Below are 21,305 nucleotides of genomic sequence, written 5' to 3' on the forward strand. Positions count from 1 at the left end.
TCTAATAGAGGAAAGGGGAATCCCTTCTCCCCTATTAACTAAGAATTCCCTTATAGACACTTTGAATATGAGTTTTTAAACTATATAATCTATTTAAGGGTATGATCACACACACACTACACATTTATTGCAGAAACATCTGTAACTAAAAATCTATCTCATATCAAATAGGGTTATTTCTGCAAAACATACATGGACTTTTTGCAAGCTCTATTTCAATTCAATTTTAGCAACAAAAATGATGTATAAATATAGCCTAAGGTAGGTATGTTCTTATAGGTATATTAATGTATTTACTGAAATAAGCAGTATAGACAACAGCTGGGCAGAAAGGAACTCCATCCAAATGCATGAAAACCTGTACTACCATAAGGGTGCGTTCACACGGAGTAAATGAAGAGTAATTCACGGTGAAAAATTTATGGGCTGAAATTTTTTTTTTCCCGCCCAAAATTCGCGGGAAATTCGTGCGCAATTCACGCGGAATTGCGCGTGGACATGGGGGAGAAAGAAGTGAAGGGTTTTTCAGCCTTTTCTGTGCAAATTGCGCACGAATTCTGCGCGAAAACAATGTCGGGCAGAATTTTTTTTTACCATTGACTTCAATTGATTTCTGCTAGCGGATTCTGCCTGAAGAATGAACATGCTCTTTCTTCAAGTGGAACGGAATTCAGCGTCGGAATTCTGCTAGCAGAATTTCCGCAGTGTGAACAGGACAGCGGAAAAACATTAAAGTCAATGGGCAGAGGAGATGTGCATAAATTTGAAGCGGAGAATTCAAGAGGAATTACTGGAGTAAATTCCTCTTGAATTACTCCGTGTGAACGCACCCTAAGACTTCTTATAAGATTTCAGTTACTATTAAATTAACATAGAGGACAAACTTTAGTTTACATTGTCTATTATACTTCTAATACTTTGTATACACTATTTAGCAGCTGTTTAGCACCATATTGGAGGAGGGAAGCAACTAAATGGTACTGTCAATGGTTCATTGTGGATTTGCAATTATGCCTGACTGATTTTATAAGACAAAGGTTAGTAAGATGGAACAAAAGTAGCCTAACTAAACCACATGAGATAATTGTTTAGTATGGAGTAACATCCATGCTGAAACTGAGAAAGTTGTTATTGCTCACATGAAATATTATAAATGTTCAATTTTAGTGTTTACCTGTTGCTCCTTTATTAATTTAAAATAAGCTGCTGCTAAAATATCCACATTTGGACCTTTAGTGGGCAGGTGCTTGGAATAATGATATGCAATACTATGTTCTCCTTAAAGGGGTAGTCCGGTGGAAAACTTTTTTTTTTTTAAAAGAACTGATGCCAGAATGTTAAACAGATTTGTAAATTACTTCTAATAAAAAATCTTAACCCTTCCAGTAAGTATCAGCTGTTGTATGCTCCAGAGGAAGTTCTTTTCTTTTTTAATTTAATTTCTGTCTGACCACAGTGCTCTCTGCTGACACCTTTGTCCATGTCAGGAACTGTCCAGAACAGGAGAGGTTTGATATGGGGATTTGTTCCTGCTCTGAACAGTTCCTGACATGGACAGAGGTGTCAGCAGAGAGCACTGTGGTCAGACAGAAAATAAATTAAAAAAGAAAAGAACTTCCTCTGGAGCATACAGCAGCTCATGAGTACTTGAAGGATTAAGATTTTTTTAATAGAAATAATTTACAAATCTGTTTAACTTTCTGGCACCAGTTGATTTAAAAAAAACTTTAAGGTGGACCTTTGAGCAGGTTTTTGGTGTATAACTGTATAGGGCCTATGATCCTGAACCTTAGAATACCTTTGTTTTGATGATTGACTCCTCCAGCACTGAAAGGATTGACTCCTCCAGCACTGAAATATCACACTTTGAGTTGATATGCAAATTAGCCTTAAAAGCCGAGGGGGCGTTCCTCCCATCCACTTGTTAATGCCTCTAAGGCAGCCTGTAACCACCTCCTAGAGGATCTGCTAACAAGCAGATGGGATGGGTTTTGCAGCCCAAGGGAACGCCTCTTGGGCTTTTAAATCTAATTTGCATATCAACTGAAGCGTGATATCTCAGCTGGGAGGGGTCAGTTATCAAAGCAAACATATGCATGAATTCGGGGTCAGAAGCCTTATATATCCATGGCCTTAACCCCTTCAGGACCAAGCCCATTTTGGCCTTAAGGACCAGAGCGTTTTTTGCACATCTGACCACTGTCACTTTAAACATTAATAACTCTGGAATGCTTTTAGTTATCATTCTGATTCCGAGATAGTTTTTTCGTGACATATTCTACTTTAACATGGTAGTAAATTTTTGTGGTAACTTGCATCCTTTCCTTGTGAAAAATCCTAAAATTTGATGAAAAATTTGAAAATTTTGCATTTTTCTAACTTTGAAGCTCTCTGCTTGTAAGGAAAATGTATATTACAAATAAAAAAAAATTTTATTCACATATACAATATGTCTACTTTATGTTTGCATCATAAAAGTGACGAGTTTTTACTTTTGGAAGACACCAGAGGGCTTCAAAGTTCAGCAGCAATTTTCCAATTTTTCACAAAATTTTCAAACTCACTATTTTTCAGGGACCAGTTCAGGTTTGAAGTGGATTTGAAGGGTCTTCTCATTAGAAATACCCCACAAAAGACCCCATTATAAAAACTGCACCCCCCAAAGTATTCAAAATGACATTCAGTCATCATTTTAACCCTTTAGGTGTTTCACAGGAATAGAAGCAAAGTGAAGGAGAAAATTCACAATCTTCATTTTTTACACTCGCATGTTCTTGTAGACCCAATTTTTTAATTTTTACAAGGGGTAAAAGGAGAAAATGTATACTTATATTTGTAGCCCAATTTCTCTCGAGTAAGCACATACCTCATATGTCTATGTAAAGTGTTCGGCGGGCGCAGTAGAGGGCTCAGAAGGGAAAGAGCGACAAGGGGATTTTGGAGAGTACGTTTTTCTGAAATGGTTTTTGGGGGCATGTTGCATTTAGGAAGCCCTTATGGTGCCAGAACAGCAAAAAACCCTCACATGGCATACCATTTTGGAAACTAGACCCCTTGAGGTACGTAACAAGGAATAAAGTGAGCCTTAATACCCCACAGGTGTTTCACGACTTTTGCATATGTAAAAAAAAAATATTTTTTTTTCACTAAAATGTGTGTTTCCCCCCCAAATTTCACATTTTTCCAAGGGTTAATAGCAGGAAATACCCCCCAATATTTGTAACCCCTTCTCTTCTGAGTATGGAGGTACCCCATAAGTTGACCTGAAGTGCACTATGGGTGAACTACAATGCTCAGAAGAGAAGGAGTCATATTTGGCTTTTTGAGAGCAAATTTTGCTCGGGGGGCATGTCGCATTTAGGAAGCCCCTATGGTGCCAGAACAGCAAAAAATACCCACATGGCATACCATTTTGGAAACTAGACCCCTTGAGGAATGTAATAAGGAATAAAGTGAGCCTTATTACCCCACAGGTGTTTCATGACTTTTGCATATGTAAAAAAAAAAAAAAAAATTTCCACTAAAATGTGTGTTTCCCCCCTAATTTCACCTTTTTGCAAGGGTTAATAGCAGAAAATACTCCCCAAAATTTGTAACCCCATCTCTTCTGAGTATGTAGGTACCCCATAAGTTGACCTGAAGTGCACTATGGGCGAACTACAATGCTCAGAAGAGAAGGAGTCATATTTGGCTTTTTGAGAGCAAATTTTGCTCGGGGAGCATGTCGCATTTAGGAAGCCCCTAAGGTGCCAGAACAGCAAAAAAAACCACACATGGCATACCATTTTGGAAACTAGACCCCTTGAGGAACGTAACAAGGGGTACAGTGAGCATTTACCCCCCACTGGTGTCTGACAGATCTTTGGAACAGTGGGCTGTACAAGTTTTCATTTTCATGGACCACTGTTCCAAAGATCCGTCAGACACCTGTGGGGTGTAAATTCTCACTGCACCCCTCATTACATTCCGTGAGGGATGTCGTTTCCGAAATGGGGTCACATGTGGGGTTTTGTTTTTTTTGCGTTTGTCAAAACCGCTGTAACAATCAGCCACCCCTGTGCAAATCACCTCAAATGTACATGGTGCACTCTCCCTTCTGGGCCTTGTTGTGCGCCCCCAGAGCACTTTGCGCTCACATATGGGGTATCTCTGTAGTCGGGAGAAATTGCGTTACAAATTTTGGGGGACTTTTTTCCCTTTTACCTCTTGTGAAAATTTAAAGTATAGGGCAACATCAGCATGTTAGTGTAAAAAATAAAAAATGTTTACACTAACATTCTGGTGTAGACCCCAACATTTCCTTTTCATAAAGGGTTAAAGAAGAAAAAGCCCCCCACACCTTGTAACGCAATTTCTCCCGATTACAGCGATACCCCATATGTCGCCCTAAACTGTTGCCCTGAAATACGACAGGGCTCCAAAGTGAGAGCGCCATGTGCATTTGAGGCCTAAATTAGGGATTTGCATAGGGGTGGACATAGGGGTATTCTACGCCAGTGATTCCCAAACAGGGTGCCTCCAGCTGTTGCAAAACTCCCAGCATGCCTGGACAGTCAACGGCTGTCCGACAATACTGGGAGTTGTTGTTTTTCAACAGCTGGAGGCTCTGCTTTGGAAACAGTGGTGTACCGGACGTTCTTATTGGGGGAGGGGGGCTGTGTAAGGGTATGTGTACATGTAGTGTTTTTAACTTTTTATTTTATTTTGTGTTAGTGTAGTGTAGTGTTTTTAGGGTACAGTCACATGGGCGGGGGATTACAGCGAGTTTCACAGCGCAAAATTTGCTGCATCTCAAGATGCGAGAAACCCACTGTAAAAGCCTCGCCCATGTGAATGTACCCTGTACATTCACGGGGGTGGCGGGGCGGGGGGGGGGGCTTGCATCAGCTGTTGCAAAACCACAACTCCCAGCATGCATGGTCTGTTAGTGCATGCTGGGAGTCATAGTTTTGCAACAGCTGGAGGCACACAGGTTAGGAAACACTGAGTTAGAAACAGACAATGTTTCCCAACCAGTGTGTCTCCAGTTGTTGCAAAACTACAACTCCCAGCATGCCCAGACAGCTGAAGGGCATGCTGGGAGTTGTAGTACGGCAACATCTGAAGGGCCAGATGTTGCTGAACTAAAACTCCCAGCATGCCTGGACAGTCAGTGCATACTGGGAGTTGTAGTTTTGCAACAGCTGGAAGAGCACAGATTGGAGACCATTATACAATGGTCTCCAAACTGGGGCCCTCCAGATGTTGCAAAACTACAACTCCCAGCATGCATGGTCTTTAGTGCATGCTGGGAGTTATAGTTTTGCAACAGCTGGAGGCACACAGGTTAGGAAACACTGAGTTAGAAACAATGTTTCCCAACCTGTGTGTCTCCAGCTGTTGCAAAACTACAACTCCCAGCATGCCCAGACAGCTGAAGGGCATGCTGGGAGTTGTAGTTCGGCAACATCTGAAGGGCCAGATGTTGCTTAACTAAAACTCCCAGCATGCCTGGACAGTCAGTGCATGCTGGGAGTTGTAGTTTTGCAACAGCTGGAAGAGCACAGATTGGAGACCATTATACAATGGTCTCCAAACTGAGGCCCTCCAGATGTTGCAAAACTACAACTCCCAGCATGCCCAGACAGCCAAAGGCTGTCTAGGCATGCTGGGAGTTGTAGTTTTCAGACTCCTAGAAGCAGCAGTGAAGATCTTCACTGCTGCTTCTGAGGACCATATACTCACCTGCCGGTCCCGTCGCTGCTCGTCCACGTGGCCGGTCCTGCCGCTGCTCCTCGGTCCTGCCGCTGCTCCAGGTAAGTCCGCCGGTCTCCACGTGTTCCCCCCGTGTGCCGCAGGTCCCCGCGAGCCCCTGCAGCCTTCGTCTCCCGTTCTGCCCGACTTCCAGGGGCGGGCAGTGCGGGGGATCTGAACTTTCACCCCAGATCACTGTGATTGGTCCACAGGGACCAATCACAGTGATCGCTGACCAGGACCATCAATTGATGGTCCTGGGGGTGAAGCAGAAGTTGTCCCCTGCTGGAAACAGCGGGACTTCTGCCAGTTAACCCGTGCGATGCTGCGCATCGCCGGGTTAACTGCATGTCATTTATAAACGCCGGGATGCGCGAACGCACTGCACAACCCGGCGTTTATATATGACATTCTGCGGGAAGGGGTTAATTTATACAAAACCTGCTGACATGTCCACTTAAAGTGTCTTATGTGGAAAAATATTAGCAAGTGGAATACATGATGTCTTTAGGCTTTTATTGCAAGTTTGAGGAAATTTTAATATTTTAATCCATAATAACAAATGACATGCAACTTTGCAAATGAAAAAAAACTGAGAATATACACCTCATATGCATATCCATATGGTTACATACTGCAAACAATCCTTATAGTTGTGTAGTTGTGTACTCACTTTTACTCTTTGTGCGGCATCTTTTTAATAAATTCAGTAAGTAGCAGCAAGACCAGACTACACACAAGTTTTATTTGTAGTTTATAACCATGGAGAGCTGGTGACATATAGGTCTGCATAGTAGCTGTATATTGTAGATGATTTTTAATTAACAGTAGTTATAGACATGGTCATTATCTTACATTTTTTTTTAGATGCCTTAGTGATATAAAACCTTTGTTGTCAAGGCAATATATATCACAAAGTATACTTCTGCTGGGACCTTTATCAATGAACTGTTATTTGTTGGGAAACCTGGCAGTAAGTGTTCAATGTCCATGCAGGGTCACCACAGGAAAGATAATACATTACCCAGTGCCCATTCAAAACAAATGGATGTCTATGAACTGCAGCACAGGACAGGTTCTCCGGAGCATTTTTTGTGCCTATTCTCCACTCTAGTTTGGAGGTAAAGTTTCTAAACAGAGTGGCCCTTATTTACTAAGAGTGTTGTGTAGGTTTCTTTGTGGGTTTTAATTCCCTACAATTTATTTTCCACGGTATTTACTAAGGTTTCCCTACATTTTCCACTTTCCCTACACTTTGCTTTTTTTTACACATGCTCTGATCTGTCGGGTTTTTACTCAGCTCAAATCCACCACATTGTATGTGGAAACCTTTGTAAATATGTTGGGTTTTTGTGAAAATGTTGGGAACACGCCCCATTGTAGAGACCATGCCCCCTTTCCTGATGACCACGCCCCTTTTGGGGGGTTTTCTTAGCAAAATGGAGAGTTAGTCAGGATTTCTTTTCAATTCTGCCGCAAAATCTGGCGCAGACAGAATTTCTGGCGCAATGCGACAAAAACTGGCGCACCACCCGACAAAACATGTCGGGTTTGCAATAGTAAATGAGGGCCTGTATCTACACCTTTAATGCAACTTTGTGACATCTATTTATAAAGAATACCTATCATAAGAAAGGTATAAAAATGCTCCTTTGTGCAGTTTATAAATATCCTGCGCATCAAATATACGTACGTGTGAACGTACCCTTACCACAGTTTAATACATAGTTCTGGGGGAATTCCAGCAGTGAAAGTCACACCTTGACCACATCTTTATCCATCAGAAAGGGATGTATTTTATTACAATCTATGGTAAACCTCAGTGTCTGCCAGCTACTGTTACGCCGAGCGCTCCGGGTCCCCGCTCCTCCCCGGAGCGCTCGCTTCACTCCCTCCGCTGCAGCGCTCCGGTCACGTCCTCTGACCCGGGGCGCTGCGATCCCGCTGCCAGCCGGGATGCGATTCGCGATGCGGGTAGCGCCCGCTCGCGATGCGCACCCCGGCTCCCCTACCTGACTCGCTCCCCGTCTGTTCTGTCCCGGCGCGCGCGGCCCCGCTCCCTAGGGCGCGCGCGCGCCGGGTCTCTGCGATTTAAAGGGCCACTGCGCCGCTGATTGGCGCAGTGGTTCCAATTAGGGTTTTCACCTGTGCACTTCCCTATATTGCCTCGCTTCCCTTGCACTCCCTTGCCGGATCTTGTTGCCTTAGTGCCAGTGAAAGCGTTCCTTGTGTGTTCCTTGCCTGTGTTTCCAGACCTTCTGCCGTTGCCCCTGACTACGATCCTTGCTGCCTGCCCCGACCTTCTGCTACGTCCGACCTTGCTTCTGCCTACTCCCTTGTACCGCGCCTATCTTCAGCAGCCAGAGAGGTGAGCCGTTGCTAGTGGATACGACCTGGTCACTACCGCCGCAGCAAGACCATCCCGCTTTGCGGCGGGCTCTGGTGAAAACCAGTAGTGGCTTAGAACCGGTCCACTAGCACGGTCCACGCCAATCCCTCTCTGGCACAGAGGGTCCACTACCTGCCAGCCGGCATCGTGACAGTAGATCCGGCCATGGATCCCGCTGAAGTTCCTCTGCCAGTTGTCGCTGACCTCACCACGGTGGTCGCCCAGCAGTCACAACAGATAGCGCAACAAGGCCAACAGCTGTCTCAACTGACCGTTATGCTACAACAGTTGCTACCACAGCTTCAGCAGTCATCTCCTCCGCCAGCTCCTGCACCTCCTCCGCAGCGAGTGGCCGCTCCTGGGATACGCTTATCCTTGCCGGATAAATTTGATGGGGACTCTAAGTTTTGCCGTGGCTTTCTTTCCCAATGTTCCCTGCATCTGGAGATGATGTCGGACCTGTTTCCCACTGAAAGGTCTAAGGTGGCTTTCGTAGTCAGTCTTCTGTCCGGAAAAGCCCTGTCATGGGCCACACCGCTCTGGGACCGCAATGACCCCGTCACTGCCTCTGTAGACTCCTTCTTCTCGGAAATCCGAAGTGTCTTTGAGGAACCTGCCCGAGCCTCTTCTGCTGAGACTGCCCTGTTGAACCTGGTCCAGGGTAATTCTTCCGTTGGCGAGTATGCCGTACAATTCCGTACACTTGCTTCAGAATTGTCCTGGAATAATGAGGCCCTCTGCGCGACCTTCAAAAAAGGCCTATCCAGCAACATTAAAGATGTTCTGGCCGCACGAGAAATTCCTGCTAATCTACATGAACTTATTCACCTAGCCACTCGCATTGACATGCGTTTTTCTGAAAGGCGTCAGGAACTCCGCCAAGATATGGACTCTGTTCGCACGAGGCGTTTCGTCTCCTCGGCTCCTCTCTCCTCTGGTCCCCTGCAATCTGTTCCTGTGCCTCCCGCCGTGGAGGCTATGCAGGTCGACCGGTCTCGCCTGACACCTCAAGAGAGGACACGACGCCGTATGGAGAACCTCTGCCTATACTGTGCTAGTACCGAACACTTCCTGAGGGATTGTCCTATCCGTCCTCCCCGCCTGGAAAGACGTACGCTGACTCCGCACAAAGGTGAGACAGTCCTTGATGTCTACTCTGCTTCTCCACGTCTTACTGTGCCTGTGCGGATGTCTGCCTCTGCCTTCTCCTTCTCTACAGTGGCCTTCTTGGACTCTGGATCTGCAGGAAATTTTATTTTGGCCTCTCTCGTCAACAGGTTCAACATCCCGGTGACTAGTCTCGCCAGACCCCTCTACATCAATTGTGTAAATAATGAAAGATTGGACTGTACCATACGTTTCCGCACGGAGCCCCTTCTTATGAGCATCGGATCTCATCATGAGAGGATTGAACTTTTGGTCCTCCCCAATTGCACCTCGGAGATTCTCCTTGGACTTCCCTGGCTTCAACTTCATTCCCCAACCCTGGATTGGTCCACTGGGGAGATCAAGAGTTGGGGGTCCTCTTGTTCCAAGAACTGTCTAAAACCGGTTCCCAGTAACCCTTGCCGTAACTCTGTGGTTCCTCCAGTAACCGGTCTCCCTAAGGCCTATATGGACTTCGCGGATGTTTTCTGCAAAAAACAAGCTGAGACTCTACCTCCTCACAGGCCTTATGATTGCCCTATCGACCTCCTCCCGGGTACTACTCCACCCCGGGGCAGAATTTATCCTCTCTCTGCCCCAGAGACTCTTGCCATGTCCGAATACGTCCAGGAGAATCTAAAAAAGGGCTTTATCCGTAAATCCTCCTCTCCTGCCGGAGCCGGATTTTTCTTTGTGTCCAAAAAAGATGGCTCCCTACGTCCTTGCATTGACTACCGCGGTCTTAATAAAATCACGGTTAAGAACCGCTACCCCTTACCCCTCATCTCTGAACTCTTTGATCGCCTCCAAGGTGCCCACATCTTCACTAAATTGGACTTAAGAGGCGCCTATAACCTCATCCGCATCAGAGAGGGGGACGAGTGGAAAACGGCATTTAACACCAGAGATGGACACTTTGAGTATCTGGTCATGCCCTTTGGACTGTGCAATGCCCCTGCCGTCTTCCAAGACTTTGTCAATGAAATTTTTCGTGATCTGTTATTCTCCTGTGTTGTTGTATATCTGGACGATATCCTAATTTTTTCTGCCAATCTAGAAGAACACCGCCAGCACGTCCGTATGGTTCTTCAGAGACTTCGTGACAACCAACTCTATGCCAAAATTGAGAAATGTCTGTTTGAATGCCAATCTCTTCCTTTTCTAGGATATTTGGTCTCTGGCCAGGGACTACAGATGGATCCAGACAAACTCTCTGCCGTCTTAGATTGGCCACGCCCCTCCGGACTCCGTGCTATCCAACGCTTTTTGGGGTTCGCCAATTATTACAGGCAATTTATTCCACATTTTTCTACCATTGTGGCTCCTATCGTGGCTTTAACCAAAAAAAATGCTGATCCCAAGTCCTGGCCTCCTCAAGCAGAAGACTCCTTTAAACGACTCAAGTCTGCCTTTTCTTCGGCTCCCGTGCTCTCCAGACCTGACCCTTCCAAACCCTTCCTATTGGAGGTTGATGCCTCCTCAGTGGGAGCTGGAGCTGTTCTTCTACAAAAAAATTCTTCCGGGCATGCTGTCACTTGTGGTTTTTTCTCTAGGACCTTCTCTCCAGCGGAGAGGAACTACTCCATCGGGGATCGAGAGCTTCTAGCCATTAAATTAGCACTTGAGGAATGGAGGCATCTGCTGGAGGGATCAAGATTTCCTGTTATTATCTACACCGACCACAAGAACCTCTCCTACCTCCAGTCTGCCCAACGGCTGAATCCTCGCCAGGCCCGGTGGTCTCTGTTCTTTGCCCGATTTAATTTTGAGATTCACTTTCGTCCTGCCGATAAGAACATTAGGGCCGATGCTCTCTCTCGTTCCTCGGATGCCTCAGAAGTTGATCTCCCTCCGCAACACATCATTCCACCTGACTGCCTGATCTCCACTTCTCCTGCCTCCATCAGGCAGACTCCTCCAGGAAAGACCTTTGTTTCTCCACGCCAACGCCTCGGAATCCTCAAATGGGGTCACTCCTCCCATCTCGCAGGTCATGCGGGCATCAAGAAATCTGTGCAACTCATCTCCCGCTTCTATTGGTGGCCGACTCTGGAGACGGATGTTGGGGACTTTGTGCGAGCCTGCACTATCTGTGCCCGGGATAAGACTCCTCGCCAGAAGCCCGCTGGTTTTCTTCATCCTCTGCCTGTCCCCGAACAGCCTTGGTCTCTGATTGGTATGGATTTTATTACTGATTTACCCCCTTCCCGTGGCAACACCGTTATTTGGGTGGTCGTTGATCGATTCTCCAAAATGGCACATTTCATCCCTCTTCCTGGTCTTCCTTCTGCGCCTCAGTTGGCTAAACAATTTTTTGTACACATTTTTCGTCTTCACGGGTTGCCTACGCAGATTGTCTCGGATAGAGGGGTCCAATTCGTGTCTAAATTCTGGAGGGCTCTCTGTAAACAACTCAAGATTAAATTAAATTTTTCCTCTGCATATCATCCCCAGTCCAATGGACAAGTAGAAAGAATTAACCAGATCCTGGGTGATTATTTGCGACATTTTGTTTCCTCCCGCCAGGATGACTGGGCAGATCTCCTTCCATGGGCCGAATTCTCGTATAACTTCAGGGTCTCTGAATCTTCCTCCAAATCCCCATTTTTCGTGGTGTACGGCCGTCACCCTCTTCCCCCCCTCCCTACCCCCTTGCCCTCTGGTCTGCCCGCTGTGGATGAAATTTCTCGTGACCTTTCCATTATATGGAGAGAGACCCAAAATTCTCTCTTACAGGCTTCTTCACGCATGAAGAGGTTCGCGGATAAGAAAAGAAGAGCTCCCCCCGTTTTTTCCCCTGGAGACAAGGTATGGCTCTCCGCTAAATATGTCCGCTTCCGTGTCCCTAGCTACAAGTTGGGACCACGCTATCTTGGTCCTTTCAAAATTTTGTGTCAAATTAATCCTGTCTCTTATAAACTTCTTCTTCCTCCTTCTCTTCGTATCCCTAATGCCTTTCACGTCTCTCTTCTCAAACCACTCATCCTCAACCGTTTTTCTCCCAAGTCTGTTCCTCCCACTCCTGTTTCCGGCTCCTCGGACGTCTTCTCGGTCAAGGAAATTTTGGCTGCCAAAAAGGTCAGAGGGAAAAATTTTTTTTTAGTAGACTGGGAGGGTTGTGGTCCTGAAGAGAGATCCTGGGAACCTGAGGACAACATCCTTGACAAAAGTCTGCTCCTCAGGTTCTCAGGCTCCAAGAAGAGGGGGAGACCCAAGGGGGGGGGGTACTGTTACGCCGAGCGCTCCGGGTCCCCGCTCCTCCCCGGAGCGCTCGCTTCACTCCCTCCGCTGCAGCGCTCCGGTCACGTCCTCTGACCCGGGGCGCTGCGATCCCGCTGCCAGCCGGGATGCGATTCGCGATGCGGGTAGCGCCCGCTCGCGATGCGCACCCCGGCTCCCCTACCTGACTCGCTCCCCGTCTGTTCTGTCCCGGCGCGCGCGGCCCCGCTCCCTAGGGCGCGCGCGCGCCGGGTCTCTGCGATTTAAAGGGCCACTGCGCCGCTGATTGGCGCAGTGGTTCCAATTAGGGTTTTCACCTGTGCACTTCCCTATATTGCCTCGCTTCCCTTGCACTCCCTTGCCGGATCTTGTTGCCTTAGTGCCAGTGAAAGCGTTCCTTGTGTGTTCCTTGCCTGTGTTTCCAGACCTTCTGCCGTTGCCCCTGACTACGATCCTTGCTGCCTGCCCCGACCTTCTGCTACGTCCGACCTTGCTTCTGCCTACTCCCTTGTACCGCGCCTATCTTCAGCAGCCAGAGAGGTGAGCCGTTGCTAGTGGATACGACCTGGTCACTACCGCCGCAGCAAGACCATCCCGCTTTGCGGCGGGCTCTGGTGAAAACCAGTAGTGGCTTAGAACCGGTCCACTAGCACGGTCCACGCCAATCCCTCTCTGGCACAGAGGGTCCACTACCTGCCAGCCGGCATCGTGACAGCTACTTTTAGAAACATTGGAGAAGAGTTCCCTACAATTTAAGGCTTTTGTCACACTACCGCCATTCTGTACTGTAGAAAGGTGGATATCAAGTTGAAACCTCTTTATAAGAGTATGTTCACAAAGCATAACATTTGCTGGTGTATTTTATTTTATGTATGCATATTTATTCAGGATTGGCAAAAATTCAGACAAAGGTGTGCATGTAAAATATACCTGGGGAAGGAAAAAGTGTCTTTGTCCTCCGTAGACCATCAAATCAATGGTTTGATTCATAATGGATATTTGATATATATATCTTACCCAAGGTGGGAGATCTACTATTATCAATCTAGAATATGACAACAACTTTTTATGCTATGTGAACCTACCCTAAGTCAGAATCTTTTTAACAGTACTTCATGACTGTTTTAGGTTTTGTTAAAGGAATTATCCAGGAATCAAAAAACAGAGCAAATTTATTTCAAAAAAACTGCTCCACATCTGTCCCCAGGTTGTGATATTACAAATTGGCTCCATTCACTTCAATGGAACTGAGCTGCAGAACCACATCCAACCTGGAGACAGACGGGGAGCGGTTCCTGAAAGAAATTAGCTCTGCTTTTCTATTCCTGGGTAACCTCTTTAATAGTGGAAACCATGATGTTACTATGTTACAGAGCTTAGTATTCTTTCATTATTTACAGTGCAATTTGTAATGATTGGCATTTGACAACCTTCTGGTATTTTACAAATGAATTATCGTATAGTGGTTGTGGGTTCAAGTTAAAAAGTTTAAAATTAATCAAAGGTTTGAATTTCAATATAATATAAACGTAATACATCTTAGTATATTTAACTTTAAATAAGGCAGAGAATGTTTCAGGTAATGGCATATTTAAGTAGGTAAAATCTATAAGCTGTCTATAAAGATGACACAGCTGGTGGGTCACTGACAAATTGTCATTTGGATAAGCCAATCATAAATGTATTTTCCCCTAAATGATAACCATTCATATTACATTAAAAGATGACTAATATGTAATAGCAAATCTGCAAAAGCCTTTAATGATAGGTTCAACTACACATAAACTCCATCATTTACTGACAGCATGATCCCTTCCCTGTAAATGTCATTAAGAGGATTATCATACAGAAGCTATTGTATTGTTCTGGAGTAAAACCTTGCATTTCTGAAATGTAAAAGGGATAACTATATAAGGGAGATGTTTTGTGTGGCAGAATCTATGTAAGGTGTGAACTATCAGGATAATGAATAGAGTTATTAACTCCCATTTATAGTTAAAGGTGTATTCTTTTTTTTTTTTTTTTTTTTTTTTTTTTTTAAAGCTGTAGAAGCATACGACATTACTTACTTTCTGCCACAGTTCTGAAACCCAAAAAATCCATATGTTTTTGTGGGTTTTAGTCCTGTACTTCCTGGTTAAGCAGTTGCACAGTAGTACCATTCCCAGAATACATTGTTTCCCCTCAGCTGTTTATCACAGTCCCCCCCCACCCTGCCTACTCCTTTCTTACACCGGCTGCACTCATTCCCTGTTTACTCCTCTACCTGTGGCATTTCTCAGCACAGGGTGGCATGCTGTAAACACACCTCATTCACCCTAAATGTCCCAAAAAAGATAAGCAAAAATACTATACTATATATCTAATATATAATATCTTTACAGTGATATAAACAGTGCAGGTCAAAGTAATCTATATACTCACAAAATACAATGTTACATGCAATAATATTACATGTGACATTTCATTATCATATCAAGATCCTTTAAAATGTATCTGTCACTTAAAGAAAACTTTTGACATATCACAGACATTTCAAAAATGTTAATGATCAGTGCGGAGCCTGAGACCCCCACTGATCAGGACAAGTTAGTGGCAGTGGACATTACTCCTGGCCTTCAGCAATCTTAGTCTCATGGTCCATTATAAGTCCATAGGGTAGTAAGAGAAAGATCACTGAGAGTCTGAGAGTAAACCGTACTACTGCCTGCTTATCCTCGCTTATTCTCCTGATCCATAGGGGTCTTACCATTGATCAAAACATTTCACATCTCTCTGTGACATGTCTAAAGTGTTTTTTTTAATGACAGGTACACTTTAAATAATTATTTGCTAGTGAGGACCAGATCTCGAGCTCACCAGAAATCCAGAAGTGCTATCCAAAAGGCATCGGACACGGCAGATGAAACATCGGTTGAGAAACGAGGAGTATTCTGAGTTGCTGGACTCTTGTGTTTTGTATAGTTTTTTGAGGAAGACTTCTTCTCCTTCATAATAAAAATAATATCATATTAGAGATGTATTAAAATCTATTTTTAAGCAGTGAGCAGAAAAAATTAATATATCCCAGTCCATTAATTGATATTTATTACCATTCAGCTCAAAGCTTTCCCACCCTAGAGATCAGACAAAACATGGATGAAGCTTATTCCCCTCCCTGTACTCATCTTCAGTGCTTAAAAGGAAACGGGAAGCTGGACCATCAGCATTCAGTATTTTGACCATCGAAGGTAAGTGAACTTTTAAAACAGTTTGAACACATGGCAGAACAGTCTTTTAGTGGGAAATACGGTATGAGAGAGGTGGTATAAAAAAGAAGTCTGTAAGCAAGAACATGGAAATCAGTCTATGAGGGAGGGTATTAAAGGGGTACTCCGGCCCTAGACATCTTATCCCCTGGGATCTCGGCTGCAGCACCCACTTGCAGACTTCCCTTAAAGGGGTACTCTGCTCCTAGACATCTTATACCCATCTAAATGGATCTCGGCTGCAGCACCCACCTGTCATTACTGCACAGAGCAAACTCACTGTCATCAGTGTTCCAAAAAGAAAGGAATTTCCTCTGTAGCATTCAGCAGCTAATAAGTACTGGAAGGATTAAGATTTTTTAATAGAAGTAATTTACAAATATGTTTAACTTTCTGCCACCAGTTAATTTAAAAGAAAAAAGGTTTTCACCGGAGTACCCCTTTAATCCTTACAGTACTTAGCTGTTGTTATGATCCACAGAAAGTTATTTTCTTTGCAAATTTCCTTTCTGCCTGACCACAGTGCTCTCTGCTGACACCTCTGTCCATTTTAGGAACTGTCCAGAGCAGGATAAGTTTTCTATGGGATTTGCCCCTACTCTGGACAGTTCCTAAAATGGACAGAGGTGTCAACAGAGAGCACTGTGGTCCGACAGAAAGGAAATTCAAAAAGAAAAGTACTTCCTCTGTAGTATACAACAGCTGATAAGTACTGGAAGGATTAAAAAATGTAATAGAAGTAATTTACAAATCTGTTTAACTTTCTGGTTGATTAAAATACACCTTTAAGATGAAAATGGGCTGAGTCCTTAAGGGGTTAAAATTGTCCTTCTGACCCGTATACGGAGGTATTTGAGGGCCCATTTTTTGCACTGTGATCTGTAGTTCCTATTGATACCGTTTGTGCTTTGATGGGACTTTTTGATGACTTTTTTGTTAGTCTTTTTTTCCTGGTATATAAAAGTGACCAAAAATCAGCAATTCTTGACATTGGTATTTTTAACAATTATGCCATTTACTGTGTGGTTTGCTAACATTATATTTTAATAGTTCGGACATTTTCACACGCTACGACACCACATGTTTATGATAATTTTTTATTTAAAAAATGAGAAAGGGGGTGATTCAAACTTTTATTAGGGAAGGGGCTTATTTACATTTATTACTTTTATTTTTACATTTTATTTACAATTCCTCTTGTCCCCATAAGGTAAATGCCGGACATTGGCCCAAACAGCGTTGTCCAACCTAAGGCTGGGTCCACACTACGTTTTGTCCCATACGGGAGCGCATACGGCAGGAGGGAGCTAAAACCTCGCGCTCCCGTATGTGACCGTATGCTCTCCCGTATGTCATTCACTTCAATGAGCCGACCGGAGTGAAACGTTCGGTCCGGTCGGCTCATTTTTGCGCCGTATGCGCTTTTACAACCGGACCTAAAACCGTGGTCAACCACGGTTTTAGGTCCGGTTGTAAAAGCGCATACGGCGCAAAAATGAGCCGACGGTCACATACGGGAGCGCGAGGTTTTAGCTCCCCCCTGCCGTATGCGCTCCCGTATGGGACAAAACGTAGTGTGGACCCAGCCTAAGCCATGGGTAGCAGCCGGGACCAATCTAGTATAAAGCACACTCAGCTCCTGAGTGCACTTCATAAACTGTGAGTGGGCAATTGTATGCCCTGCATCCTATAGGGCTTAAAGGGGTTATATGGTGGAAAACTATTTTTATTTATTTATTTTTAAATCAACTGGTGCCAGAAAGTTAAACATATTTGGTAATTATTTCTATTTAAAAAATCTTAATCCTTCCAGTATTTATCAGCTGCTGTATGCTACAGAGGAAGTTGTATTTCTTTCTGGAATCCTTTTCTGTCTGACCACAGTGCTCTCTGCAGACACCTCTGTCCATGTCAGGAACTGTCCAGAGTACAAGCAAATTCCCATAGCAAACCTATCCTGCTCTGGACAGTTCCAGATACGGACAGAGGTGTCAGCAGAGAGCACTGTGGTCAGACTAAAAAGAACTCCATAAAGAAATACAACTTCATGTTGAGAATACAGCAGCTGATAAGTACTGGAAGGATGAAGATTTGTAAATAGAAGTAATATACAAATCTGTTTAACTTTTTGGCACCAGTTCATTTAAAAAAAAAAAAAAAAAAAAAAAAAATATATATATATATATATATATATATATGTATATAGTTTTCCACTGGAGTACCCCAGGGATGATGTAGGTTTAGAAAAACATAGCTGCTTTCTTTCCAAAACAGTGTCACTCTTATTCTAAACTAGTGTGTGGTATTGTAGCCTAATTAAATTAAAGCGAGGGGAGCCAAGGTGCAATACGTCACTCAAACAGGTGGACAGGTGTAGGTGTGATGCTGTGTGGTGTGGTGGGCTCCCCCATAGAGATGCATGGAGGGGGCATGTCGACACTACTGTTTGCACAAGGAAAGCCGGGGAACCATGCAGGAGATCACAGGGGGTCACAGCAGTCAGATCCCCGGTGATCAGACGATTATCCCCTATACTTTGGATAAGGAATGAGAAGTAAAAAGCTGGAGTACCCTTAAAGTCCTTTCTCAAAAGTGAATATATATATGGTTAGGTGCCAAACCACCATGAAAGCCTGACTAATACATGAAATATTGGTTTGGTGTAGAAGCATAAGCTTGCCAGCAATGTAATGAATAAATAGCTAAATATATAAATGATATCGCTTTTATTTGGACACAACACCAGACTAATACATAACATTGCATGTATTGCTTTTTACATTTTCTAGAACCTTGAATGCTCCTTAGTTAAATTTCTGGGTACGACCATGGTAAGGCCCAGATCCTGCATTTTATTCCTATTCCATACACCAGGTAGTCATCTGACTGATGGTTGATTCAATCCTCCCATCAAGAACAATCACAGTCGATGCTATCCAGAAGATGGCTGCCCTTACCTAACTCAAATAATGTAAATAGAAGAATAAGTATACATCTGCAGCAAACAGTATGTTTAACATCTGTTTTCTGTTCACGTATATGTTAAGTCCATACACAGCTGTGCACTGTATATACAGTATAAACAGTGAGTTGTCCAAGGCCTAGAGCTGGGCTGTCACCATGGAAGCACAGGCTACAACGCTGGGAGCTAGAAATGGAGACAGGGGAGCATACTTAAATCTTCTCCCAAAATGTACTTTTCAACATTGAGGAAAAGAGACAACAACCATCTATCCACTCATACAAGACACAACTGCATTTTTGGACGTTTTCTTAAGAATGTATTACATATTTTTTTCAGAGATATGTTGTATTCTAGCATAGACTGGAGTGAGCAGTAATATGAGATGAATCAGCAAACTACCAAAATCCATGCTTCATGCCTCAGTGTTGACTGATACATTTCGGGAAGTTAAGTAGCTGATGAAATGAGAAAATCTCCAGTCGTTCACAGAAAACTGAAAAAAAGCAATATATTTCTTCATGTTTCTAGTATATATTTTTATTTACGGTATATGTGTTTCTTCAATCACCAAACATTAAATTGGATTGTCCTACGCCTTACGTACATCAGTGAACATTTAGTAGATATTTTATAATGCTTGAATGATTGGTTATCTGTTCATGGGTACTGCATACTATGATTCACACTGATTATTTGTTTAGCTTTCAATAAATACTTCTTAAAGGGGTACTCCCGTGGAACATTTTTTTTTTTTAATTAACTGGTGCCAGAAAGTTAAACAGATTTGTAAATTACTTCTATTAAAAAATCTTAATCCTTCCAATACATTTTATGGGCTGTATACTACAGAGGAAATGCTTCTCTTTTTGGATTTCTCTGGTGTCATGACCACAGTGCTCTCTGCTGACCTCTGCTGTCCATTTTAGGAACTGTCCAGAGCAGCATATGTTTGCTATGGGGATTTTCTCCTGCTCTGGACAGTTCCAAAAATGGACAGATATGTCAGCAGAGAGCACTGTGGTCATGACATCAGAGAAATCCAAAAAGAAAAGCATTTCCTCTGTAGGATATAGTCCCTAAAAAGTACTGGAAGGATTAAGATTTTTTAATAGAAGTAATTTACAAATTTTAACTTTCTGTCACCAGTTGATTTATAAAAAATAAAAAAAAGTTTTCCACTGGAGTACCCCTTTAAAAAACCTGGTAACCCAATAAAGTACAAGGGCTGGGGGGTGTATGGGTGGAAGCATATGTTGCATATATTGGACATTTCTCACAAAACTTTAGTTATTTTCTTTGGTGCAGTGATATTATAGTGAATGCTGGCTAAAACAGGTAACTAAGGATTTTTACATGTACACTATATGTAGAATACGGCAAATACAGTGTGCATTAAATGGTTAAAACCTGCCAAATACCACTGGCAACATATGTGGAGCCAGAAGTCAGAATGAAAATGGGTTCACAAATATTAAAGGGGTATTCCAGGAAAAACTTTTTTTTTTTTTTTTTTTTTTTTTTTTTTACATCAACTGGCTCTGGAAAGTTAAACAGATTTGTAAATGACTTCTATTAAAAAAATCTTAATCCTTCCAGTAGTTATCAGCTGCTGAGTTGTTCTTTTCTTTCTGGCAAAAGTGCTCTCTGCTGACACCTCTGCTTGTCTCAGGAACTATTTGAAGCATTAGAGGCTTGCTATGAGGATATGCTCCTACTCTGGACAGTTCCTGAGACAAGCAGAGGTGTCAGCAGAGAGCACTGTTGTCAGACAGAAAAGAACAACTCGACTTCAGCAGCTGATAACTACTGGAAGGATTAAGATTTTTAATAGAAGTAATTTACAAATCTGTTTAACTTTCTTGGGCCAGTTGATTAAAAAAAAAGTTTTTTTCTGGAATACCCATTTAACCCCTTTAAGGACCCAGCCCATTTTCACCTTAAAGACACGGGCATTTTTTGCACATCTGACCACTGTCACTTTAAGTATAAATAACTCTGGGATACTTATACTTTTCATTCTGATTCCAAGACGTCTGGAAGACATCAGAGGGCTTCAAAGTTCAGCAGCCATTTTCAAATTTCTCACAAAATTTTTAAAATCAGAATTTTTCAGGGACCAGTTAAGTTTTGAAGTGGATTTCAGAGGCCTTCCTATTAGAAATACCCCATAAATGACCCCATTATAAAAACTGCACCCCCCAAAGTATTCAAAATGACATTCAGTGTGTTAACCCTTTAGGTGTTTCACAGGAATAGCAGCAAAGTGAAGCAGAAAGTTAAAAATCTTCATTTTTTACACTCGCATGTTCTTGTACACCCAGTTTTTGAATTCTAACAAGGGGTAAAAGGAGAGAAATCACCATAAAATTTGTAACCCAATTTCTCTTGAGTAAGGAACTCTCTCATATGTGGATGCAAAGTGATCTGTGGGTGCACTACAAGGCTCAGAAGGGAAGGAGCAACAATGGGATTTTGGAGAGTGAATTTTTCTGAAATGGTTTCTGGGGGCATGTCAGATTTAGGAAGCCCCTATGGTGCCAGAAAAGCAATAAAAAAAAACACATGGCACACTATTTTGGAAACTACACCCCTCAAGGAACGTAAC

At 43.4% G+C, this 21,305-nt stretch overlaps 1 protein-coding gene and 1 long non-coding RNA gene across 18 annotated transcripts in view; one reads left to right on the plus strand and one right to left on the minus strand.

Annotated features, from left to right (window-relative positions):
* The window catches only part of LOC130273670 (uncharacterized), a 44,727-nt gene extending 25,314 nt beyond the window's left edge, over positions 1–19,413 (plus strand). For both annotated transcript variants that reach the window (XR_008844078.1, XR_008844079.1), the window contains 2 exons: positions 15,587–15,717; positions 19,037–19,413. This is a non-coding gene — a long non-coding RNA (uncharacterized LOC130273670). The remainder of the gene's footprint in view (positions 1–15,586; positions 15,718–19,036) is intronic.
* AHRR (aryl hydrocarbon receptor repressor) overlaps positions 1–21,305 on the minus strand; it is a 383,059-nt gene that overhangs the window by 26,713 nt on the left and 335,041 nt on the right. For all 16 annotated transcript variants that reach the window (XM_056520832.1, XM_056520829.1, XM_056520833.1 and 13 more), the window contains one exon: positions 15,347–15,474. In XM_056520832.1, coding sequence (XP_056376807.1) covers positions 15,347–15,474 — 128 coding nt within the window. The remainder of the gene's footprint in view (positions 1–15,346; positions 15,475–21,305) is intronic.

This window comes from Hyla sarda, chromosome 5 (genome assembly GCF_029499605.1).
Source record: "Hyla sarda isolate aHylSar1 chromosome 5, aHylSar1.hap1, whole genome shotgun sequence".
NCBI classification, from domain to species: Eukaryota; Metazoa; Chordata; class Amphibia; order Anura; family Hylidae; genus Hyla; species Hyla sarda.